We start from the raw sequence: 27,346 nt of genomic DNA on the forward strand, positions 1-27,346 counted from the left end.
TTAGTCATAAAAAAATAAACAATAAAATGCTAATGAATTTAGATTTGTGGATAATTTGTCAACAATAGTAAATAATAATATCCAATTATTTATGTTTTGACATTTGTGTATAATCATAGAAAATACCGTTAGGTAGAATTACAGTGAATAAACCACTCCTTTCATTACATGTAAAATATAAGCTCCATTAAATAGAACCAAAATCAATAAAACGTCGATGCACCATAATTTAAAACATTATGGCTCACTTATTAAAGCAGATTTGATCACAGTAATTAAATTTGTCCGTTTTTAATTTGATATTATATATTATTTTCTATTCTTGCACAAAATTTTAGAAATACAGACAAAAAAGTTTAACATCCAAAACTGAATTAGCGAATTATTGAATCATGCTGAAATAAAACAAATAGAAGGTCTAATTTTTCTTTTTAATTTATAATTATCCATTATTTAATGTATAAAAAAAACTGATGGAAAATCATCCATCTCGGGCATCCCTTATCTGACCATGGCAATGACTTACTGCCACTTACATCCCCCCTCCCCCCAACAAACTGCATTTATAAAACATAACTATATAGTATATTAATAATGCCAATGTTATTTGGTTGAGAGGCATTTAAAAATAAATCAATGATCCAAAGTCAATACAAAAAATAAATAAATGCAATAGTATTCTTATTGGTTGTTTTCAAGGATAAAGAACAGTATTTAAATACACAATAAGCGAAATCCATCTAATATAAAACTACTGATTTCAGTAATTATTTTTGTTAATATATAAAATGATATATATATATATTTTTTTTTAATAGCAATACTGAATCTCAAATGTTAAAATGCCTAAAGCAAAACATTAAGGACAAAATAAATATACATCTAAATAATACATTGGTTTATATAATAAATTTAGTATCTATCAAAGTTAATTTAAATAATAAAAAATACAGATATTACCTAGACAATAATAATTTATGGTCTAAACTAAAATTATTTACATTTTATTGACTATCAGAGCGGGTATAAGGGACGGGGTAAATATTTGAAATGTAAACTAAAATGATTGAACCTTTACAAATCACTCACTAAAAGTAGAAAAAAACATTTAACACACAAATACAACAATATAACAACACATAAAAAATAAAAGTAGTAAACGCATAATACGAGCAAAATGTAGTTATTATACGGTTATACATTTAAGGTAAAAGGTACCATAGCTGAATAATTGTAAGAGTAAGATTAAATATAGTAGCCAAATAGTAGCTTTAATATGCTTTGAAATGGCACAAAAAAAAATTAATTACCTCACAAAGGTGTAAACATTATTTAGTATAAAAATTTAAAGGCACTTGATACACATTAATTGATTAATGAGTATATTTTCAAGGTTCAATATAATCACACTAAAAATTAAATTTAGAATGAACCTATTAAATTCGTAACGATTTCTCAATCAGTCAAATTCATGTTATTATCAGCACAGATAATTGTTGATAATATTTTCTAAACTTGACGCACACGGAGCATAAAAAAAATAAATATTCAAAAACTTAAGGGCGGTATTTAGTTTATAAAATAATGTTGTCATAAGAACTAGTCGTTGCAGCGCGTTTCGTGACTGTCGGGCAAAAACCGACTTCAAATCTCATTTGTATAGATATACAAAGACATAAAAACATAAAATAGAATCACAAACATCCAAAAACTGTACTTCAGGATTCTAGGTCTTGTCGTGATCTCCTTGCGCTTACGACAGTGCGGCACTCACAAAGGTCTGGTGAAATTGGCGGGGAACATTTTCTTCTCTCCTGTGTTGTCTTTAACACCAATCAACCAGCCCTCCTCCTACATATTCAAAAAGGAAAAACAAAAAAAGTCGTTATTCACTTTTCTCTTACACAATAACTCCAAAACTAGGCACGCGATAGTCAGAAAGTTAATTTTTTTGATAGCTTTCTAACTTAATTTAATAGTATAAAACTGTGAATTATTTTATCTTGAGGCATTAAAAATGAAAAAGACAAAATAGTTATTTTCAGTATATCAGTAATCACAACATCCTACATACTATATAATCAGTACTGGATCTACAAATTATGTGAGCCGGGGCACAACATAATATTAGCGCCCCCAATCCCTTTGCGCCCGGGCACAGTATATAATTCTGGTGAATTTTGAACTTCAAATGTTTATTGTGAATCGTGATTATATAGTACATAATTTGGGGTCAATATTATCTAAAATAGTTAGTCTGAACAAATTTATCATTATTATTCATCTCAACTAACTTATGATTTAAATTAAATTTCTGATATACCTAACATATAACTCTAATTTTGTTATTGGCGTTTTATAACGAGGGATTTAACAAGTAAAAAAAATATGACTGACTTGCCCAGCTTTGCAAAATAGTAGTATAATAATATATTATAATGGTATTTAACGACAGCCATAAACAGACAGTGTGTCGGTATGGTGTCAACGAACGTAGTTCAATTTGAACCTGGTAAATTACCCACCTGAGTTTCTGGATCGTCGTAGGGTACTACGCTGATGATTTCACCCTTCTCAAACGACAGCTCGTCCGAGTCTTCGGCATCGTACTTGTAAGTCGCCACCACTCTGTACAGCACTCCCGGAGGCAAATTGTCCGTAGTCGCCCCTGCAGAAAACGGAAAATTATAAACATACAAAACTATACCGTCTTCGCGTTGATCGGAGGAGAAAAAACAGTACAAGGACGTGTAATACGCCACGCAGTGGTTTTTTTGAACCGATCGGTTCGGAGTGGCGCCATTTTGGACGGCTATGGTATTATATCGATTAATCAAGCGGTTATCAAACAAATTTAACGAAAACGTCGCGAAGTCAAGTCGTATAGGACATATTATAGGTATAATATTATTCAAAACCACTCTGCGGTACCTGGAGGTATGTCGATTTCGATGTTTTTGTTGGTACCGTTCTCGTGCCTGACTGGGGCGACGCCGTTTACCGGCGATGAGCCGCTCTTGCCGTTGACCAAAGGCTGCTGCTGCGGCGGCGGTGGCGATGAAGACGACGACGCTGATTCGTCTTCTAACGGCGTTTTCGATGCCACTGACGACACTTCGTTGATGTTGCTGTCGGGCTGCGATGACGGTGGTTTGCTACTACTTACGAATGCCGTGTTTTGAGGGGATGCGGGTGACGAGGGCGGGGATTTCGCAACGTCTTCTTCTACATTACACACACGGTTTAGTTTTCACACGAAATCATGAGTTAAACAAACGGTACACGGCATAATGTATAATTATAGTCTATTAAGAATATCATAGGCGCAAATTGGTTAAAATTATTAAATGGGTACTTAAGCACCGAACATAATATGCAGGATACTGGCTCGACCAAACTTGGAATGCTTATTAATTAAGAACTATACTTATATATTAGTATTTAGTTCAATATTATAACGACATATTTTTTAACAACAACATTTTTTCACAAAAATATTCTACAATTTCTACTTTAGACTATGCAATTAAAAATTTAGGTTGTGATTTGAAAATCAAGATATTAGAACAAACAAGGATGAAAAAATAAAGTATATTATAAGTATATGATTTATAATGTACATACATATTTTAACAAATAAAATGTTTGCAAAAATTCAAATTTTTGTAAGAGTTTTCACTGTTAAGAGAATTATTATATGTATATATATAATATATATATTTTGACGTTAACTAAAAATAAATTATTTGAAAAAATATTATGATAGGTATTATAAAATTCATGTGGTTATAGATTTAGTCCATTAAATAGTACCTAATAATAGTTAAACAAGTAATCGAATAAAAATTTTTTAAAAAAGACATTACATTTACGCCTATGGATATTATTATTATAATTAATTCAATAATGCAATATAGCTACTACTTAATATTATAAACTGTATACGAAAGCTAAAAACGAGAAAATAATTTTTAGATAGTAGATATTATAATTACCGTTCATGGATATCGGAGACACCGGCGACTGTGATCTACATGAAATGAAACAAAAAATTAGTTTAATGTTATTATATTGGAATTAGTTTATTGTTTACATAGGTATACAAATTAAACAGTATGTACACATTACACACAATACATATACAACTATAGGTGCTACAATTCAGAGGCGTGCTTGACGCAGTGGGGGGCACGTATTACTCAGGCCACCCATGCGGTACAGCACGGTGCACACTATAGGTATCTTCAGTATACTACGCATAATATTTATATATTTTAATATTCAGGCATGTATACTTACGCAGATTGAATGTTGTTGGCGACGTTGTTTGAGGGAGTTTTGTAGAAGTAGTTCAGCATCTTGGACTGGTGTTGATAATCCGTGGCCAATTTGTCGACGATTGATTCCATTTCGGAAAACACCTGACGAAACGCGCGAACCGAAAATTAAATATTATTACAAATGAGTAAGTACGGCGTTATAAAATAAAATAAACTTAAATATTAAAAATTAATTATAACGCAATAACCAAGTTTAAGGACATATCCATAATATTGCATATCCTTATTGCAGCATGTAGTAAAACTAAGCAGAACAATAAATAAATAAGTTTTTTAAGTACATAGAAAACGTACTTTAGACGATTCGTTGTGAAATAATTGTTCGGCAGCGAAGTATGGTTGCAGGTTTGTAATCAAAAACAGCACCCTAGAGTTGTACAAAGCAGGCAACTCGTCGTGCAGCTCTGTGTTGATTATGTCGAACTTTCGCTTGACTTCATCGAACTGTTCTTTGGCTTTCATCATTTTCGCTTCGTCTTTTTTCTTTCCGGCTCCACCCGCGACGCCGTTGTTGTTGGCCAATTGATTACTGTGCCTCTGGCTGTCGTAGTCGACTAGTTTTCTGTTTCGTTTGTCAATTTTTTTCTAATAAACCAAAAATACTCGTGTATTGATAAAACATGAGAGAGATATGAGTGGCTATACTAATTAGGTCCCGGGTTTACACAGGTTGCTATAGTTGCATCCCGATTCCCGAGTTAATTATGATAACTAGTTCACTGTTTGCCCGTATAAAAAATTTGCATAAGTACAATATACTTTTTTTTCAAGTAGGTACATACATTTTTTAACATACACATTTTCACCAAAGTATAAACTTTTTACAATATTTTAAAAATTATTAATATACAATTACTATATTTGAATGTTTAATTGAAACTTGAAAGTATATTTTGTTTCGTCAGGTTAACTACGAAACAAAATATTTTTTATTATGGCTGTTTTATTAGACTATCCACAGTTGGGAAATGTTTTGAATTGTCAATAAAAATTTGAATTAAATTAGTGTACTCGGGTGCAGCTATAATATTATGGGAGGTATATGATATAATATACTATATAGAACCCGATATTACGCAGGAAAGTCTTTTATCACACGGTTCTAAAACGAGTAATATTATCAGTAATTACTGATTGCTTACCCGTGTTTCGGCGAACTGGGCTTGGTACGTGTTCAACGGTATGAGCACTTGATCGGCTAATTTGTGAGTGTAATCGCTCCACAACATGTCCAAATTGTTCGAATCAGTACACATGTGATCGTGTCCAACCCATTGGCTTTCGTACATCTCGTTCAACGTGTCCATCAGACTTTTACTCGCCACTTGCACGGCTAAATCATAATTCAAAACACGAAATCATAAATATCTAGGTATCTATCATTGTCTATTGATCTGATATATACGCATAAAAACTAATAACAATGAGTGGGCGCCGGTACGCAGGAAATATTAAGGTCATCGATTGGTCGAGCCTTCGATGAAGCCAAAGAAACCACTACAAAATGTATATAGGTACTAAATTAATGTTTATAATTGTGCCAACATACCTCTGACACATCGAATATAGTTGTTAAATTCTTTTTGTAATTTATTCGCCGAATTTTGCTGTTTTGAAAAATTTTGTAAGTGCTCGTTAAAAATTTCATCTTCAGTCCGATCGACTTTTCCCAAGTTTTGAAGAAACTATAAGAACATACAAACAAAAGATTAATATTATATACATGGATTAATTATGTTATGAATAAATTGAAACAATATCGTCACTAATATAGTAATAATAACCAGGGCGGTAAATTGTAGGTATACATTAATTGTGTGTGTTTTCATACAAGTCAGCCAAAATATACCACTATTCAGTATTCACTATACTATAGGTACAAGGTAGTGTATAAACATACATTTTTCTGAAATCCAGACAAATTTTTTTTAACTTTCGTAGTCAGTGATAACGGTTATCGGTGAATAAAAATTCCAATGGAAAATATTACTAATTGCTTTTGATGTTTGAATGTTATCTTTTAATAGATAACAAAAGTTAAATATATAATATAGGTATGTAGGTACTATGAATAATACAATTGTATAAAAACAATAACAACAAACGTAATTAAACGAAGTTTTATTTAAATATTTTGTAAAAGTAAGTATTAATATATTTCTTATTTTTATTCAAAATTAATTAAGTTTATATACTTTTACATTTTTAGAATATTAGGAGTATGTTTTTGCATATTTAACTATTTTTTAGTTCATTCATAAACCTGGCAACAGTAAATCAGATAATAGACAGTTAAGATGTAAACAATTTTAACACTGATTGACAGAAGGGAAAAATTAAATTTTAAATGTAATTAAACTAGTTAAATATATTTACTGTCTGATTTCAAAATTATTAGTTTATAAATCCAATATAAACACAATATGTTAACACAATGACATGTAGTATTTACATAATTTATACTTGAATGCACATACGGCATAGTGGTGTTTATTGAAGTTTAACTATATAAAATTAGATTTCGTGTTTTTATTGAGTGTTTAATTATTTTACTGTACAGACAAACTCGAGTGTTTAAAAATCAAAAGTATTAAACCGAAAAATAATAATTATATATTATACATATAATTATTAATGGAAAAATTAATTAAAGTATTCATTCAAAATAATCAATATCATAACTATAAATATGTTGTAGTGTATATTGTAGAGATACGATTTGTTTTTAATTGGATAAAGTATTTAGTACGAGTATACGAAATATATAATTGCCTATATATTATCAACATGTTCAGTAAACTAATGAGTTACAATTACGAAACCAATGATACAAAATAATAGTACAGAGTTACACAAATATAATTAAACTTATACTCAAATAATAGATATTTTAAAAATCAAATAATATTTGTATGTATTTTAGTCTAATGAGATAAAAAAAAAAAGTAAATGTTCGGTAGTAAAGTTTAAAATTGATTCAATTCGCACATATACTATACATAAAATCAATGAAAGTCACACAATAATACATAAATTCGTTTGACCACCAACGATTTTTATTTTTACTATACCTACTTAATGGTTGCACGTTTACAACGATTGAGGAATAAAGTGTATACCATTAAAATATTAATATCTTTTTTTATACCTAGGTACTATATAATATATATATACATTTAGCGGTACTTATGTAAGTATATGAAAAGAGTTTGTAGAATTTGTGGAAACCCTATATATGCATTGCATGGGGATATTTCTGCAGGGACGTTATTTGAGTTTTTTTCGGGGTGTTTAAGCAAGCCAGTTCTAACGATTATTCGTTTCGTTAGTATTTTAAAACACGAATGATTAATTTATTATAGGTTGTGATTTTTTTATTGAAAATCTAGTGGATTAAAATGAATATTGTACCTACACTAATCCCGCGTACTATATAATATGTAAGTACATTATACACATAACACATCCGGTATGCCAGTTAACAAAAGTGAAACGCCCCTGGGATCACATTACATTATGATAATAAATACAACGATTATATATTTTAGGTAACGATAAATGATAAGTGATAACACTACTATAATAACAGCATTACGGTATAGAATTAGTTTAATTAAATTAATTGTAGCACGTTAAAATAATATGCATCATACATAAAACTACTACATACACACTGCAGTGTTTTCAAACTTTCTAGATACACGCTATACCTATATCCTGTATAATATACAATAATTGATATTATACAGAACGCATGCATGAAATCAGCTTCAGCGTATAATGCATCAACAAAAATAAACATAAAAACCTAGATTGTATACACATTACACACATTATAAAATATTAATTCCTAAAATCTATAACCTATAACCTCGTAAACACGAAAACAAGAACTTACTAAAAAATTAGATAAAAATGGAACTGATAGATTTGATTATGTTATGTATGAAAGCTAGGTATTAACTATTAAGCAGTGAATGTGCATACGTGTTTTATCATCGGTTCAATAATGAGGAAGTAGTTAAAATGGCAGAATTGCCTTTTCCCAGGGAAAAATTTGTTTGTACCATATATTACAGGAGTGGCAAAACGTTTTTTGATTAAGATCTACTGAGGGTATATTTTTTCTTTTAGGTTCGACTAATGCAAAAAAATTATTTAATATTAATTATAAAATTAAAGTGTTAAATTATCTAAAATGAGTGTTTCACATTAAATTTCTAAATAATTTTAAAACGAATTAATATTATACTGTTGATGTAGAAGCGTGTCGTTGCATATCATGGCCAAGCGAAGACGCTGTGCTAAAGTCTAAACCTAACCTACTCAGCTTTTATACCTTTCATGTGAGAAAATGCCATTTTACACTAACGGGTTAATCCGAAATATATGTATTTAGTAACTGTACCTATCTACTAAATGACAAATGTAATAATGAATAAATTCTATTACTTAGAAATCATCCAAGATCAACCGTTTGGCCACCCCTGAATTATATTTTTAAAGGTTATTCTGCCAAGTAAAATAATATTCTTACATTGCAATTTTTATTTTAAAATGGTTTAAAATAAGAATTGTATTGTCGTTTTCTGAAAGTATATTATCACTCTAGCAACTTTCTAGTATTCTATAGATATTGGAATACACGATATTATCATTAACTACAACACCTATCTGTATGACTGTATGTGACACTTGTGTGTAATATAATATAAAATATTATATACAAAGAATGCATAATATATACAAATATAATTTTATAGTGTCTTGTAGTTGGTAAGTTGTCCGCAATCTTAGCGGCACCGACATTGTATTCGTCTAGTTGCGCAGTGCTCGGCCAATATACGATTATACAACACGAATTGTACCTATATGTATCTAATGAACAATAATATAATATTATTGTATACCTATATTATTTTAGTATTATAGAATATTATTATCGTAAACGAGAAACGAAAAGGCGCTACGAAACGAAAAACCACTCGCGGTTTCCGCATGATGCACACGCGCGAACGTGGCCTGCGCAATTCGCGTTTGAAACAACTGACATGAAAATGATATACAATATATATTATAATATACCTACTGAAATATTATTATAGACCACACGCCTCGTTATGTATTGTCATTACTCATTTTACTCAGAGCTAAACACAATTTGAGATAATTAATTTGAATGTGTTAAAAGTTTAAAGCACTATAAACATCAATACGTTATATATTATTGTAACGAGTGTGTCGACGATTAAAAAACGTGTGCTTTTTTGTTTTTATTAGTGCAACTGAGTGGAATGTAAACATACAGGGTGATTCATCAAACATTTTCAACCCCATTTAATCCTTTCATTTGGATATTTTAAATTTAAAAAAAAAAATTTAAGAGTATCTAATAATGGAGATACAATTTTCTTTTATGATAATTTTAATCAGTTGAATAGATATAGTTTATCTGAATAAAAATTATTCTAGGAAGAATTTTTTTGACATTTTTTATAAACCGAAATTCAAATTCAAATAAACATATAAAATATAAATGATATATGTAAAGGTTCTAATAGTTATACATTTATGATATAAGTTATAACCTAGATATACCATAAATGTCTATTAAAACATAAAACGATAGTAAAATTAAAATCTATTAAATATAAAAAAATTACAAGACATAGTTTTGGAATACGAAGACACTCAATGGCATAAAATAGTTCGCCTCTTTAAAATATCGTATTATAGTACTTATACGAATTCCATGCGTTAGGATTTGAATAAATGCACATATTATATAGTTAATAGAGTATAAAATGGGGATGATCATCGAGCATGCTTGGTGAATCACCCTGTATGATAAATAAATAAGAATCACATATATGATGTATATTGGGTCGTCCGATATAGTATATATGGGTACTTTCTTGTATTGTATACACACAGTGCACACACACACAACTAGTAGGTACTAGTATTCTATAGGTACACCTATATATAATAATATGTAAAATATGAATACCGTACGACCGACTTTCACTCACGGCAACGACTATACGATGCTTTAAATATTAAGTTTAGTTCCTAAGCGATAAATTATTACAATATTTGTCCACGCGTCGTGTATCAGGCCCGTATCTCATCCTACCCGTAATATCTGGCACAATTTTTTTCGGGCGCCTACGTTCGTTTCTATTTTTTTTTCAGCCAAACGTGGGTTTTTTTTATACGCAAACAGACGACCGCGCGCGTAGGACTCTCAATTATTATTATACAACGCAGACGTGTTGGATCAACGTTGTTTTAAAACGAATTAATAATATTATGTAGAAACGAATTTTCAAAAACACACACAAAATGACATTGTGTAATACCACACCACACCGCCGCACGCCACCGATCGGACCCCAGAGTATAATAACATAATACATGAAGCATGATCGACGGGGGGACCGACGTGATACGAGAAGTGTTCCAGTCCAACGGTCCTGGAGTAAAATAAAACACATGCCTCTAATAAAAATAAAAACCTTATATAGACGGACGACGCGTTAATACGACATGCCGACATAATATTATGTAAATAATTATTATAAATATTATGATTACGAGTCGTGAAGGCGTATTCGTCGGCGTATTTAAATACCGCCGATAACGCTCCAATAATAATAATAATAATAATAATATATTGTATCAAACGATATTGCGATCTAACCACGCGAGAATGCAAGACTATATCATTTGCCCGCGTATGTACCTATAAACGTACTACATTAGCAATTATTGATTTCAGGCGACACTCATATACCTACATTTAAAAGTGTTCACTCGAAACTACTTATTGTAGGTATAAACACAATTCGAGATATTGTATATAGGTGTAAAACGAGCGTCGGGATCATGTTAACATAAACCGACACTTGAAGGATATTCGATAATATAAGTAACAATGATAATATTATAATATTGTATTCCACTCGTAGGCGGAGATAAGTAAAGTTTTAGATATTATTTTAAATATAAAGCTTACATATTAAAAGGCAAACAAATTTGCATAACCACACTCCCCTATCAATGTTTGTTCCCTATTATCAGAAATATTATTATACCTATTATACGAGTATACAACACATAATCTTAAATAATATTAATAGGTATAAAAACATAATATTAAGTCTAAAAATTAACATATTAATAAATAGTAATAATCATAATATACATAATACTTCTACAATAAAAAAATCCAAAATATATAATTTTAAAATTTGTATGAATTGCCTTGGTGCGTACAATTTAGTGTTTATTTCCTGCATGGTGAGCTGCTAAGGGCCACGAAGATAAAATTACAGACAAAAAAATGGACCAATTTATAGATATTAACAAATAGTTACAACATTATAAAAATCATTTTAAGAGAATTATAAATGTCAAAAATTGATTTTTTTTTTGGGGGGGGGGGTGTGTGTGGGGAATTGGTTTTTTGGGCTAAACCCGCAATCTCTTTCACTCGGCCTATTATTCAAATTGCGCCAAAAAATATGCATAATTCACGCAACACGCATCATCGGCGTATATAATATCAAATACAGACTACAATTGATGATTCACTGTGGAATTCGTATAACAATTTTTAATTATTATAATTTGAGATGCATTGGACGACAAAGGAAACGTTGCGGTCGAATCTACAGTAGTGCTACTATATACGCGGAAAGAACCATTTAGTATTTGTTAACGAGATAATCCTGTTTGTAAAAGTGCGTCCTCTTTTTGAAATGGACGTCAAAATAATTGATATTTATTAGTTGTTTATGAAGTTCGTGTATACAGAAACACAACACGAGTATTATAGTAGCCATTACATAGTATCTATTTGCGCATCTTATTGTTTGTCTGTAAACATTGGTGAAGCGATACCATTATAGAAAACATAAGCTAAGGCCTAAGATGGTAGAATAATAATTTATGTATTTAATATAGTGATTAGTGTTTGAAATAATTACATTCCTATTGCACAATTTGTAAAATAATTTATAGGTACTAAACACATAGTTAGTATTATACCTTACACGCACCTTGCCACGTTGCTTGTATAAAGCTTATATAACTTATTCGCTGGGTGAGAACTATCCGTACATTTGTTTTGATTAATTGTTTTTTTACCAGATCATTTACGCATTAAATCATGATTTGCAGTATATAAGTGAAACAATTTTCATATATTATATCGAGGAATAATTTGTGATGTTTAATAATAACAAAATACACTGCTTACCTACGTCTTACAGTAAGCACTCAATCAAAGAAAAAACATCGGTAATAACTAATAAAGAATAAAAAAAACTGAAATTAAATTTTACATAAAAAAGTTATCTTGAAAGGTACTTATTTAGGGTATTTATTATCAACTGTGTGTATGACAATTACGTTTCGTTTGTTTGATTTTTTTCTGATGGAAACGCAAAGGTATTATTTTATGACTAAATTCGTTAGCTAAACTATCGTTACGTAATAATCTGTAAGTATAGGTATACAGTATAACACATTAATTAATAATAAGTAATTTTATATAGTTAATTGTATTCACATGTTCCGGCGTAGCAGTTAATGTACATCATAACTAGAATAGTCATATAGGTACCTATATTTATCTATACAAATTATATATTATTTTTAACGTAGGTATATAGAATGTGGGCATCGATCGCAAGCGTGTAATTATTAAACACCAGTACACCACTGTTGTACTACTAAGCTGTACAACTTGTGACCAACATCGTTACAATAATGGACGTCAAAATTCGAACGAAATGCGTCGTATTCGCGTTTAGTTTTAGACTTTAGTATTACCATTGGTGTTTTTTTTCGAACAGCTATACAATATAATATTGTATATTATAGACTCATATATACAATCAAATCACAATCATACGCTTATAACTATACATATATAGTATATTAAGATCTGCTAGGATATCTATTAGGAGCGAGCTACATAATAATGTATAATTTGATATTCGATATCTGCAGCAATAAATATGTCCAATTGTGATGAACGTTATATCTTCGAATCATCACGAATCCACCGGGCCAAAGTAATACTTGCGATTTTAATTTGCTCACCATTTGTAGAACCTACCCGCCGTTCCTATATTGTACGGTTATATATTAATATTATACGTTTACGCAATTTTTACCCTGTAGATACGTGTGCGCGCGCGACATTTTTTATGCAGGAAACGGGGAAATTTAACACAGGCTAATATTGACAGTGCACGACGTTACTATATAACTGTGCACAGCCAGTCGGACGACCAGGGAAGATTAAATTTAGACCGGTGTCCGCTGGACATACCATTCTGCCGACTGCCATTACGTCTCTGTGCACCCAAAATAACTATAGGCCACGCGCGCGCCGAGGAGCCCCTCTCGTCGTGATGATGTGTATAAGCATAATATATTCTCATCCCGCAGTAAAGCTGCAGCTTGTATATATATATATAATATATTTATATTAGTGGCACCGAGTATCTATAAACACACGCGCGAAGGGAATCGCAGTAGTGTTTTCAACGGACAAATTTTAGAAATTTTTTTAAAAAATGTTCACCGCTATTTTATCTCGTTTATTAATGACCATTGAGCGCTTTCGGAATGACAATTTTCGCAAATACCTGCGTTAGCCTTAACCATGTATTGGACTTAAAAATACAAATATAACTCACAAAAAACCATTTACACTCTATATGCATAAACATAATATAATGGCACATCGAGTACGTATAGGCGATATACATATTTCCCAGTTCATAATAATTCATGTTGTTTGGTTAATAACAATGACTGCAGTAAAGTGTGATTTGAGATATCTTGTATTTTATGTTATTTACACTAATAGTTATAAAAAAAAAAATAGTATTGAAACGATTTACTATGTTTACTGTATACACTATACATTATACAAATTATTATGAATGTATAATGAACCTATATAATATATTAGTTATACATGTCGTATCTATGTCATATTGACACGAAAATTATATTTTTTAAACAGTGAGTAAAGGCAATGAAACTAAATGTACAAGAATTAGGTATACTACGGTATACATTAAAATTATAACTTATGAGGTTAATATTTTATCCTATCAACGTTATCGACAGTCAACACAATGGCGTGTCATACATACAAAACTCATATTATTAAATATTTTCCGTGGTAAAAAAAAATTAGTACTGCATTTTTCTTTCTTCTAATACCAAATACTAAAACTAAATTAAATAAAAAACATTTAGTGTTTTATAGGTATAAAAATTCTATTAGATTTTGATTGAAAAACATTGAACAAATTAAAGCGAATAGCGATAACAAAATTGCATATTATCAACAATTACGTGTTAATACTATATGCAGTCTAATGACAGTCGTACACAAGTATACGTCCGGACACGCCCTGACGCCAAGCGCGCACCAAGAATTTACCTCATCACCTTTTAAGGACTTCGAAAGAAAAACTAAAAACTAGTTTCAATATAATAACTTCTTTAACTACTGCATATGGGATGATTCACCCACGTGACATCCGTCCACACGTGCTCCTCGCATATGTCCACGTTTGACAACTTGGCGTAGTTTTCGGAAAACGGATGTACAACAGAGTTAGGAAATACGTGTGCAGATCACTCTTATTATAATATAAATTATAATGCCTAATGCCTATAAATACATTAAAATAATATACGTAAACGGTTTCGATCGGGCTTAAGTGGTTTCAATGCGTCAAACGAATATTCTGCGTGTGCACTGCACACGATAGGTATACAACGAAGCAACCAAAATAAAAAACAACGAAATATGAAATATGCGTGTAGGTTTCGTCCTTGATGGAACAACGTATGTAGGTAGGCGCATAGGTACCTGTACTAAAATATATATATATTTACATGAAATGGAGGTGTGCCTTTTGTGTACGAGTGGATATTATAATACATATTATATATACCTACAATGACCTCACAATACTGTATTATATTGACGAACGTGAAAAACAGCGAACGACTATAATAGTCTGCAGGTACCTAACCTATGAGGTAGGTGGTAGCCACTAGCCAAATAATATGTATACAGGTATTTTAGTATTTACTGTTTATACATTATATAAGACTGATAGAAAAACACCCGTGCGGTTAAATCGTATATAACATTATAGAGTATTATAGACAATTTGAAATAGCCCATCAGTTTCGTGTATTTTTTTTTAAACGGTTATCCGTTCGAATCGTATTGTAAATATAAAAAGTAATGAGCATAAGTATCTATATATAATTTTATATTATATACGTCCTGTGGTATAATATATAAAAGTACCATACGAGAATAATTCCTATATAGGCTATGGTGGTATACATAATATAATACAATAACACCCGAGCACCACGTTTCATATAATAACAATATAATAATATAATATAATGGCGTCGATTCGGCTGGATATAACTGTTACGCGCCGGTCGTCATCGAAATAGTGTCATACATTTCCAATGCGTTCGGTTTGACGCGCAAAATGAGCAGGTGGTTAGACCTCTCACGTACGGCCGACGATAAGGCATCCGTTAGAAATATTATTGTGGACGCGGGCTGCAAAATCCTATAGCATAATATTGTGAGGTCGTTGACTGGATTATTATTATTATATAGGTGTATATCTATATGTGCCACCCGTACGGCCGTACACTATCCGTAAATTTTTTTAACGCAACCGTTGAAAATCGGATGTACTTGCAAATTACATTGCACGCATCCGTAGAGAAATGGGGCGGAAAAATAAATACACTGGTCGTCGCGAGTTCGCAATAATACAATATTATCTGGTAACTGCAGACACACGTCGTGTTATAATTTTTAAAAATGTAATTTTCTCCGTACCTACAACGCATTATTTATGAGACAGGCAAAATGTCTGCACATTTGAATTGATAAAATAAGATGTTAAATTCGAAAAACCCAGTCCATATAAGAGAACCCGTAAAATTAAATCGTTACAACTCTCATATTATACAATTTACTTGGAAAAAATACTTATATAAGTGTGTGTGTGCGTGTTAATATAATATCCCCGTATACAAATATATTTATATACACATAATATATACATTTACATACGCACTATGAGTTTAAAAAAAAGTTCTACGAATCGACTTTTTATTTTTGGCTGTCTGTAACGCAAAGAGATGCCAAAAGTGTATGAAGTCAGGACACTTGGTTTAGGAAATATTAGCTCTATGAGGTTTTTCACCCGCGCGTTGTACCGATTACGTTGAATAAAAATTAATGAAAAAAAAAACACTGTCCACCGTATAGTTTTCTTAGCTCATCTCAAGTCTAACGTCATATTTTTTGTATGTGTGCCGAGTTTTCTAAACGGCAGACGCATGTACTTGTCTACATATAGTACGTATATTATACCAACTCAAATAGTAACAATTACGAGACAGTATATTACCATGAACATAATATTACATAAGACATAATCAAGTAGTCTTGCGCCAGTTAAAAAACAGTACACAAACTCGGTTTTGTGCAAACGGAATTTTCGAATAACGGTTAAACCCTATCGGCTATCGATCGCTATACGTAAACGTAATAGCTTCTGTTTTGATCAAATACCAATAATTATAGATAACCTTTATATGTCAGTAATGTGCTTACTGATTAATAATAATTAATAAGCAACGTATTATTGTTGAATTCGTTAGGCGCCAGGAATATACGGTAATATAATATTGTTATACGAAAAAAATTATAATGCATAAATTACAAGTGAGTCACATTATTATTTATTCTATATTAAACCATTTGATAGTATTGTAACGGCATATAGATATCCAGGTATACTTTTATTGCGGATATTGCAAAAATCTAGCTATACAAATTCTAACAAAATTATTTAATTTTTTTTTTTTTGGTAGAATACTTCTCTATAAACATGCATTTATATAGGTACTTAAGATTTATTTTTATATAATGAAGCATACAAATCTATTATAATGGCAATAAGAAAATATAATCATTATGGCGTTTAAATCAAATTAGAATAGTATGTAGGTAAAAATAATAAAAATAATTATTAAATATACATATTATTATATGTATTTGCGCTTAGAAGTTAGTACCTTCTTTATAATTTGTATTATTTTTTCTATTAATATAATTTGATTTATTATATACTTCATACAGTTATTAAATAATATGTAGCTTATAAAAGTTATAAATTATAATTTATTGGCATAAAAAGTAATAAAAATATTTTATGAAGTTAAAACAATTGTATATTAGCTATTTATTACTTTATGTTTTATAACGACAAATTAATATAATAATTTAATCTAATAACATCAATCATTTCACGAAAAAATTTTAATACAAGGTTTCAAGCTAAAAATGCATGCAAATTTTGATGAATCATTCAATCTTGATAATATATAAAGTTAACACGAACGTTTTAATAGGTTTTTGGATTTTGTGAGGGTTCACCAATCACCATAATATATATTCTACTAACAATTGAGTACTATGGAATTTCAGTCTATAGTTTTGGGTTATCAACATACATGGTATATTTCTTTTAACCAAACATACATACTGCGAAGCCAAAACGATTCAGCAAAAAAAGGAATTAAAATAATATTATTATCAATAAATTATTAGCGTCAATAGATTTAGACATACACGATACACCCAACAAAGTTTTTAAGTTTCTAGATAAATTCTTGTAAAAAAAATGAAAACATAATATATAATATTGTAGTACATAGTACATACCTACTTACATAGATATTTTATGATAAAAAGAAAGTAATAATGAAAATATATTGTATCAAAATGTTATCTTGAAGTTCGAAGAAATTACTACGACTATTATAATGAGTTGTTGTTTTTAGAAGTAAATGACCTTGGTAGTTTTTATACGTTTTTTCAACTATCATAATTTAATTAAAAACATACGAAACACGCCTTATAATTGCAATTTAAACTTGTATCTAAAAACGATTCACAAAAAAGCAAAATATATGATTTATAGGTACTACAATTTACTATATATAGTATTAATAGTTTATTTGTAGAAAGAATAAACAGTTGTTACTCCAGGGTCAATGACTGTCTGAACTTTCACCCACTGACACGAATTCTAAATAATGTTACAATTTTATATAGTTGCATCCACAGTATATACCGGTAGGTAAAAAATAACAATTTGTGGAAATTTCCCACGCTCTGAAAATGTTTGACTGAGTTCTTAAAATTCACTTTGACACAGTATTCAAACATTTTGAGAATACTGCTTTATTTTTAAGCCAAGTAGGTAGTAAATATTAGCACCATACATTATAGTAGTTCAGGAATTTCCGAGTAGTATCACAACTCACAAGTATCTTAATTTAAATTATATTTGTCGAACGACAAACGTATACCGGTCTTGAGAAGAAAACGGTAAAATGACCTTGGGCCATAAGCGCACAATATTTTTGAAATACGAATATTTTTTCATTTCGAAAGACTATACAAATTACAGAGTTGCATAACTAAAAAAGTAAACCACACATTACTATAATATGGAATAATTGCTATTTAAATTATAAATTGTAAACGAAACAAAGTTACATATATTAAAAAAAACCATTTAAAGTAGTATATAATAATATATGCTATATTGTAGTAAATAATTTACGCGAACTCATTTATATTTTTAGAGCAGTAATTAACCCCACTTATTATTTTAAACCGGAATGGAAGATATAGGTATAGTGTAATAGCTGGTAGGTATATGTATATGTTATATAGAATAGTGATTACTCGAGGAAAAACGATAAAACGCAGTCTGTTTAGTAGTAAATATAAAGTTGTAAAAACTGCGTCACAATTCACGATGTTAAGTTTCGAACCCCCGCTTAATATACGACGTCACCTTCATAGAAATGTGGATTCGATAGTGTGTCGTTGCAGTCAACTGCATCGTGTTTGCATAGTGTTAACGATTTATCTTACAAGTAATAATTCTGCTGCAGTGAGAGGCACACAATTCATCAATATACCTACGTACTCATACACAATCGTATAATAATAATGTTATATAAAACCTAGATATCTCGAACAAATTTAAATCATAAATACCTATTATACTAAGTATATGTGAAAAGCTACACATCGCGATAGTTATATAATATATAGTTATAGTTATATACACGTTATGTATAAATATATTTAGGTACATTATATTTGTATGAATAGTGGATACTGTATAAATGAGTAATAAATTAAACCCATTTCAGATTACTACAAACAGCTGACACAAACTGGGTTTTAGTTCATATTATAATGATTAATGGGTGAATCTAAACAAAACAAAAGATAGGTTATATCTGGACAACTGGAATTGCAAACAATATACAAAAACTTAAAAATATTGTCATTTTAAAATGTATATAATACTGCATAAACAAGTATACGACGAATTTCTAAAAACCTCATAATTTCATAATAATATATTTTATAATTAATTTTATAAAGCACCAATGAACAATAAACAAAAAAAAAAACACAGCCCACGTTATGACCAAATACCACGCGCATTTACATACTATATAATAATATGCACGCGTTGTATTTTGAAAAACCACACCACGGAGTCACAGTAATATACGATCGACTGCACCTCGGGGCCGAATTTCACTTTTCTTATAGTTTGCGCACTGCTCATCCACGCCGCCCCCATCCAAAGCGTGTGTTATATTATCATTTATCATCATATTGCATACGGAAGTTTCGTCTTCGTGAATAACCCACTTATTGCGGGAGATGATTGGCCGACGATAACAGGGAAACGGCGGCGGCTGATAGACACGAAGCACAAGACGTGGAATGCCATTTATAGAGAACGCGCGTGTGCAAAGAAAACCTGTCTCACTGAGCGGCACCAGGACCGCGGTGTGGCCCGACGGATGACGGTTTCTCTTCCGACCAATACCCATAGGGTAATTTAGAGGTTTCTGAACCTATATTTACGAGGAGTTCCTGTTACGACTTACAACGTATACGCGTATTATACCACTACTACTACTATACTATTACTATTACAGTATTACTACTACTACTTTTTTTTTATCAGAATCGTCGAACCGAGGGAGGACTGCCTATGCTTTGCTTTCCCGCCGGTCCACCATCGTTTATTTACATACTACTACTACTACTGTACCTTGATGTGGCGAATCACAGAAAATCGAAAAAATTGTATTTTAAATAATTCTTTGTACACGCTCAGGGGAGAAGTTACAAACATTATTGTATATTGGGAATATTCTAACTCGACTAAAGGTATATCATAGCTGCTGCGCGATTTTTAAATATGTACCCGGTACCTACCACATATTATTATAAATATAAGAATATTTGTGTTTTCGTATTTACTGTGTGCTAAAATAGCCAGGGTTGTAGGTGTGTATGAACCATTATAATAAATCAATTAATCCATAAAACAACCACCGTCCAGATGCCTGTTTACTGTACAGTGTATACGGTATATACTATATACGCGAAAGAAGATACTCCGAAACGGAAATTGTACCGTTAGAGAATTACGACATTATGCTGTTTTTATTTGTGTTTTTTATATTATTTAGGTGGTTACCTAAATATTAGGTATTTCGTTTGAACGCCGACGCGTATTACAAGTCTATAATAGACGTTGATTATTATATTATGTATAAACTATAAATATATATATATATATACACCTCCCCCACGCCCCACACACATTATTGTAACTAAACGGTTGTAAAAATAAAAAATAAAAATCCGTGTAATTCCTAGTTCTAATTTTTTATTTTAAGTTTTACGGTCGAATTAATAATTATTACAAAACATATTACACTCGATAGTCGCTGAAACGTGCACGATATTAGAATAATAGCACGGTTGCCTACAAATTATTAAATGTTATAAGATATCATGATAAATATATATTATAGTAAACGTCTTCGACAAATGAAGACCTATAGTCGTGGACCACGATGTTGTATACGTATATACAATACTACGTGAACAACAATAATGTATAACAATGATCGCGTTTAATAGAAAGTTAAGAAAAGTGCATGTTTCCCCCGCACTTTTAATTGCACATTTTTATTATGTCAAGGTCACACCGTCTCTTGAGACAGTATGTGCACCTACAAATTGAACAAACATCAAACATATTATTATATTATAATATGTCAACTCAAATAGCAATAAAATCAAAGTCTGCGTGTAAAACGTAAAAGTTGAGATTACTATATAATACAACTTATTTCACTCTGTATTGATCTGCAGGTAAAAGGATAATATATACAAACAATAAGTCATATTTTTTAATTTTTAACTCTGCATGGAAACATTCACCGTACTAGATAGGTACATAAATATTAAGTATTTTATTCATTGGTGTGCCTATTACACGTCAATATTTAGTATTTTATTCTCGTAGTCTATTTCCCAATTAAAATTCAATGCAATACTGAATACACTAATGCAGTATTCGAATTCAACCTATAGCCGGTTTCGATGGTCATGGTCACTATATGACACATATAGCGGTCAAGTGTATATTCGAAAAGATAAAATCCAATAGATAACGTTTTTCATTTAATTAATTTAAAGAATGAGATAATAATTTTACTAAATATGTAAAGTACACGATCGTGAAAAACATAATATTTTACAAACAGCCACTTCAGTCTTCGATGTTATATTAAAGGGTATACTTGGGTAAATTATAATAGCCTTGACATTATTTTAAGTGCATACTGTAATAAATTATGGTTAATGAATAATGGCACTTTAAACTCAATACATAGGTACCACTAATTTGTTTTTAAATAATAACTAATATTACATTTTCTATATAAAATGAATTGTTTTAGTATTTGTTTATATTCATACTATATAATATTTTTAACTAGGCACACTTTAAGTTTTCAGTTATTATCATTTGCCGTCATTACCATATTTCATAGATGGAAAATATAAATAATGCAACGGTTGAGGTAGACCCTATATGTTTTTTTAAATTATTAGAATTAAATTAATTATAACATAAACATTCGCCAAGTTTCTCTTAATTAACTTCTCATGTATGGTTTACTTAAATATTGTTCAGATTTAAAATCTATCAACATACTTAAAAAAATAATGTACGTTTGGATGAGGCTTATAGAGTATAGACTTCGATACTACTGAACCAATTAGCACCAAATTTTGTACACATATTCCTTAATACTCGGGGAGTATTTATAGCTCCGTTTTTCAACCCGTATAGATTTCTAAAGGATGGTCCTTGCATGAATTTTGTTTTGATTCACTAAGATTATCTTGTTTAAATAATGTAGCGTTAGCTAAAGAAAATTTTTTTTTTTAAATTGGTATAGTTTAGACACATCGCGAATTTTAAAGATATAAGAAAGTTTAGTTTGAAGTAGGTACTTTGAACCACGTTCACAAATAAACCAAGTATTAATCCAATCCCCCAATTGCGGATTAGTTCACAAAACGAAGTATCAAGTACGTCGCCGATATATGCCCGTGAACTGAGGTAGGTACACTAAAACCGATACATTGCCATATTTTATATGTGTTCATTTTTTCCCGGGCGAAACTGGGTTATACAGCTAGTTAAAATATAATTGGAGAAAAACAATTCTATTAGTTTTATAATTTATATTATATACGGCTAATTTAAAACTTTAATACCTTCATACGAATACAAATAGCTATTATATTTAACATTTTATTACTTCCATCTTACGTATATTAATCGATTCTAAACAAAAGGTTCAAATTTGTATAGAAATTACCTATATAGTGTTAGAAAAGTATTCAAAATAACAACATTAGTTAATGTATTAATCTGATTAGGTTAATTATCCTAATGACAAATACCTAAAATAACTCGTACATTTAAACATCAACAATATCACAAGTTATATTAATGATTAAATATATTAAAGTGAAGTGCTTTACATACCGTTAAGTACGTCTTATATAAATTATTGTGTTATGCCTCTCCTTGAATATTTAACTCGAGGAACACTTGAAAAAATACATTTCGAAGAAGATTTGCAAAATATTGTAAGGTTTGTTTTCACATGCATTGTTCTAAGACAGTACACTTTCACCTTGGAAATAATATCATGTTACTATATATATCAAATATATGTTGTTTTATGAGTTTAAAATCATAGACGTACGTGAATTATAGTAATTAAAACAATTAATATACGTTTTACGCATTATGCTGTATACACTTTCAGAGTAGATCACATAGAAGATAGAACCAAAAACAGAACTTTTGTATGTTATTAACGAAACGTGCAGGTAATTTAATTGTAATAAAATGGAATTAGGTACATAATAATATAATCGCCTATATTATATTAAAATATATACAGTAGCAATTTTCCATTTATAATAGGTACGCTTTCCGATGGTATTATTTTAGAACATGATCGATGAGTTGTATTAAAAAGTTATAACCGTTACTTCACACTTGACACTTGTATACATTCTGCACAATGATGGAAATAAGGCAAAATAAAGATCGATATGGCGCTCAGTATACGTATAAATGCAGAAAAAGTTTTTAATTCGGATAAATAGGTACGGTTATGCGTTTCATTTTCATGTTTCCAACTCTTCCGCAGAGTACATATATGTGCCTAAATGTATATGACTCAATGCAGGGAACTGCGGATTAATATATGGGACCGGAGGATAGGGAGAATAAAAAATGATAATTACGAGGATTTTCGAGGTGACATTATCGTGCGACGTTGTGTGCACAGTTTCTGGTGCACAGCACTATACGGTCTGTCAACCAGACGGTTCAGAAATACATTTTGGCCAGCCGCCAAATTTTGGACAGTCCAAAGCGAAACGGTCATTCGACTTGAAGAATTTTCTTCTTCACGCACCCGCCCCGCGCCGCCGGATCTCCCGACAATGTATATACCTCTACAACCGCTGTAAGGTTATTGCCATCGTGATAAACTGCCAAATCGGCTCTTAAAACGCGCGGAAATCTTCAGAGCTGTACGCCGGCCGTGTTACACGACAATCAAATCCCCAGACTACTGCTGCAGTATAATATAAACCCTTAACCGACGCCTATCTACTCGCACGTGGTAATATTATGTTTGAGGAGGGGTACGATAATATACTGAGCATATGGTACCCAACATCAGCTCTCAATCTGAGGATTCTTCCCCATCACCCAAAGTAAAGGGATGTTGATCTGCAGGGTGACTAGGTCTGAGCGTCTTATGCGGCGAGTAGAGGGTGTGATTTTTAAGATCAACAACTATAATATTATGACGTATTGCTTTGATATTCTACTCGTGCAGGTATTAAAATATGGAATTATGAAAATGTTTAATATTAATATACTATTATTATATAGGTAATAATAGGTAGGTATTGAAATTTAAATAAATATAATATGTAAATGATTATTTTGTTATAGTTACATAACACTATATAGATATTAGATATTATACCATTTACTGCACTTTTGGTATTTCCTACACTGGCCGATTCGAGTTCTGGCGCCCGTTAGAATAAGGTCTGGTACTGCCAACGCACATAACGAGGAAATGTAATTATGATAATCGACTTAAGGTGCACGAATTAAATGGGGAAAAATCGATAGTATTAAATCCGCACGTTGTATTTAATTCGATTAAATGTATGTTGTCAATACCTAATTACAATAATCATATACACATAAGTACGCCGTATTGGTACCGTTCCAGCAGGAATGTAGCTCCTAACCAAATAAACCGCGTAGGTAGGCGAAGAATTATAAATATTTTCAGTGAGACTTTTTTGTTGTATTTTTACGTTTTATTTAATATACTAACATACCTGCGTGATACACTTGTGCGAAGCACGTAATATTATAAATTAAAAGAAATCGGGAAGCGACTGAAAGTGTAGATATCGCCGTCAGCTATATAGCCATATAGGCGATATTTCGACAGGAAAGGGCGCTGGAAAAATTCAAACAATGAAGACCCGCGACCCCTTTTGCCCCACGCCCCCGACCAACAAACAGACGATACGCGTACAACGTTATCGGAGGGGTTGTTTTCAGTTGGAATTCAATGGGCTTCGAGTCCCCCCCCCCCTCAAAAAAATCACGATCTTAAAAAAAAGGCAAAACTACAATATTACTCCATACGACGGTCTTTTTGAAATAAACGGGATTCGACCGGGCCAACGAATAAAATAACAATAAAGAATCTGGTCGGCGCAATTGCATAAAAATCATTACAATGCGTTTGAAACACGACGGAATCGATTCGTCTGAATGCGCTGACGAAATTGGAATATTATTGACGGGACGATGTAGTTATTACTTATTATAACGCAATATTATTAATATGGATGATAAATCGTTTGTTTTATATTGTCTTCGGTAACTATACAGTCACAATGCCTTATATTATACGAATGGCAATAATAACATTAATATAACAAACGCCTACGACACAGCGACGAAATAAAAAAAAAACACCTTAAACGTAAATTGTAACAAACAATTAAACACTTGAATCAATAAATCGTCTTACCTTTTCTTTGGCTCTTCCGGCGTGCTTGGACACGGATTTGGCGATAAGGGATCCCTTGCTCTCGGCCATGACGTTCTGACTCGGGTCACCAATGCACAACAACTGATTCATGTCGTATTGTTGTGACCGCCGTCGTCGCCGCCGCGTTATCACCGCCGCCCGACCGCCAGGGTCAGCAGCTGCTGCCACTAACAACACAGCCGCCGAACGTCGTCCGGTCTGAACGTAGCAACGCGTTCACCGAGTGAAGGTACCAACGACCGCTAAAATGGTACGTCGTTCGTTTGAATGTTTCGCGCGTTACCGATACGATTCTGTAAAGTAATAACTAATAATTGTTGAATGCGCGTTGTACGATTTATCGCACATACAACTATAACTTATGCGGAGGATGCCAAAAATCTTCGCGACCAACGAAACCACGAAACACCCGCGTACGGCACAACACTGCTAACAGACGCGGACCGAATAGTGTATTAGCGCGTATCGGCACGGCGCGCGGAGCGGAGGACCGCGCTCAGAGTTTCTTCGCCGCCCGCGATTGGTGCCCCCCGTGCAGTGCGCGTCCCCCCCTGGAAAGCGATGGAAAACGGAACCGTAAAAAATAACAATGACGGAAAAAACAGACCGAATCGCTGGAAGGGAAATGCATTGTGCTGCAGCACCGCGGAGACGCTCTCGCCGCCGTCACATAATATACATACCTACCTATGAATTACAATACATAATATTATAACAATAATAAAAATAATAATGACTAAAAAATTATAATAATAGGTAGGTAGGTAGGTGTAGGTATGAGATACGTCATACACTCATACCCATTTATATATTTTTTATTTTTTTATTTTTTAATCGACGACTGACACCCAAACAGGCCATAACGAGACGTGTGTGGGTCCAACGTCATGCATTGAACCAACAGCTACTATATAGGTAGTAGATACTTTATAAAGGTAATCCGTATTCAAATTATAATTTATATAATTGATATCTGCTAAATAAATGCGTAGGCACATCAAATATTTAAGTATGAACTAAATTTGAATGTACAAACAAAACTTAATCTACAAAAAAAAAACCTGTGTGAAGAGGACTCAACACCAGCGGATCAACACCACACCACCACCCAATGACGCTCATGACTGATACTATCAATTTTGATGAATCGGTAGTTTTTAATTTTTCGTATAGATATACCAAGCAAAGAGAAGAAATCTATACGGATGAAGGTATAGGTAAGTTAGGTTTATCTAATTTTTTCCAAAAACATCACATATGGGTGTATTTAATAATAGTAGGTATAGGTATTAGGTAGGTATACCTATATCATTAGGCATTATTGTTAAATGATAATA

At 31.5% G+C, this 27,346-nt stretch overlaps 1 protein-coding gene across 2 annotated transcripts; it reads right to left on the minus strand.

The window, feature by feature from the left end:
- LOC132943026 (amphiphysin) lies at nt 1-26,430 on the minus strand. Of its 2 annotated transcripts, XM_061011791.1 has the most exons (9): nt 25,989-26,430; nt 5,890-6,025; nt 5,483-5,673; nt 4,635-4,925; nt 4,300-4,421; nt 3,996-4,030; nt 2,932-3,225; nt 2,526-2,668; nt 1-1,851 (listed from the first exon to the last, which is right to left on the minus strand). In XM_061011791.1, the coding sequence occupies exons 1-9, from the start codon at nt 26,097-26,099 to the stop codon at nt 1,771-1,773; spliced, it is 1,404 nt and encodes a 467-aa protein (XP_060867774.1). In that variant the 5' UTR covers nt 26,100-26,430; the 3' UTR covers nt 1-1,770. The 2 variants fall into 2 exon arrangements, with proteins under 2 accessions (XP_060867774.1, XP_060867775.1); XM_061011792.1 differs by lacking the exon at nt 2,932-3,225 and having other exon boundaries at nt 25,989-26,429.
- Between the last annotated feature and the right edge of the window lie 916 nt (nt 26,431-27,346).

This window comes from Metopolophium dirhodum, chromosome 4 (assembly GCF_019925205.1).
Source record: "Metopolophium dirhodum isolate CAU chromosome 4, ASM1992520v1, whole genome shotgun sequence".
NCBI classification, from domain to species: domain Eukaryota; kingdom Metazoa; phylum Arthropoda; class Insecta; order Hemiptera; family Aphididae; genus Metopolophium; species Metopolophium dirhodum.

Coding starts and splice junctions, on each gene's coding strand:
- LOC132943026 (XM_061011791.1), bottom strand. CDS start 26,099: ATGAATCAGTTGTTGTGCATTGGTGACCCGAGTCAGAACGTCATGGCC. Junction 4,031..4,299: donor GCCAACAACATTCAATCTGC/GTAAGTATACAT, acceptor CATTTCATGTAG/ATCACAGTCGCCGGTGTCTC. Junction 3,226..3,995: donor GTCTCCGATATCCATGAACG/GTAATTATAATA, acceptor TGTGTAATGTAG/AAGAAGACGTTGCGAAATCC.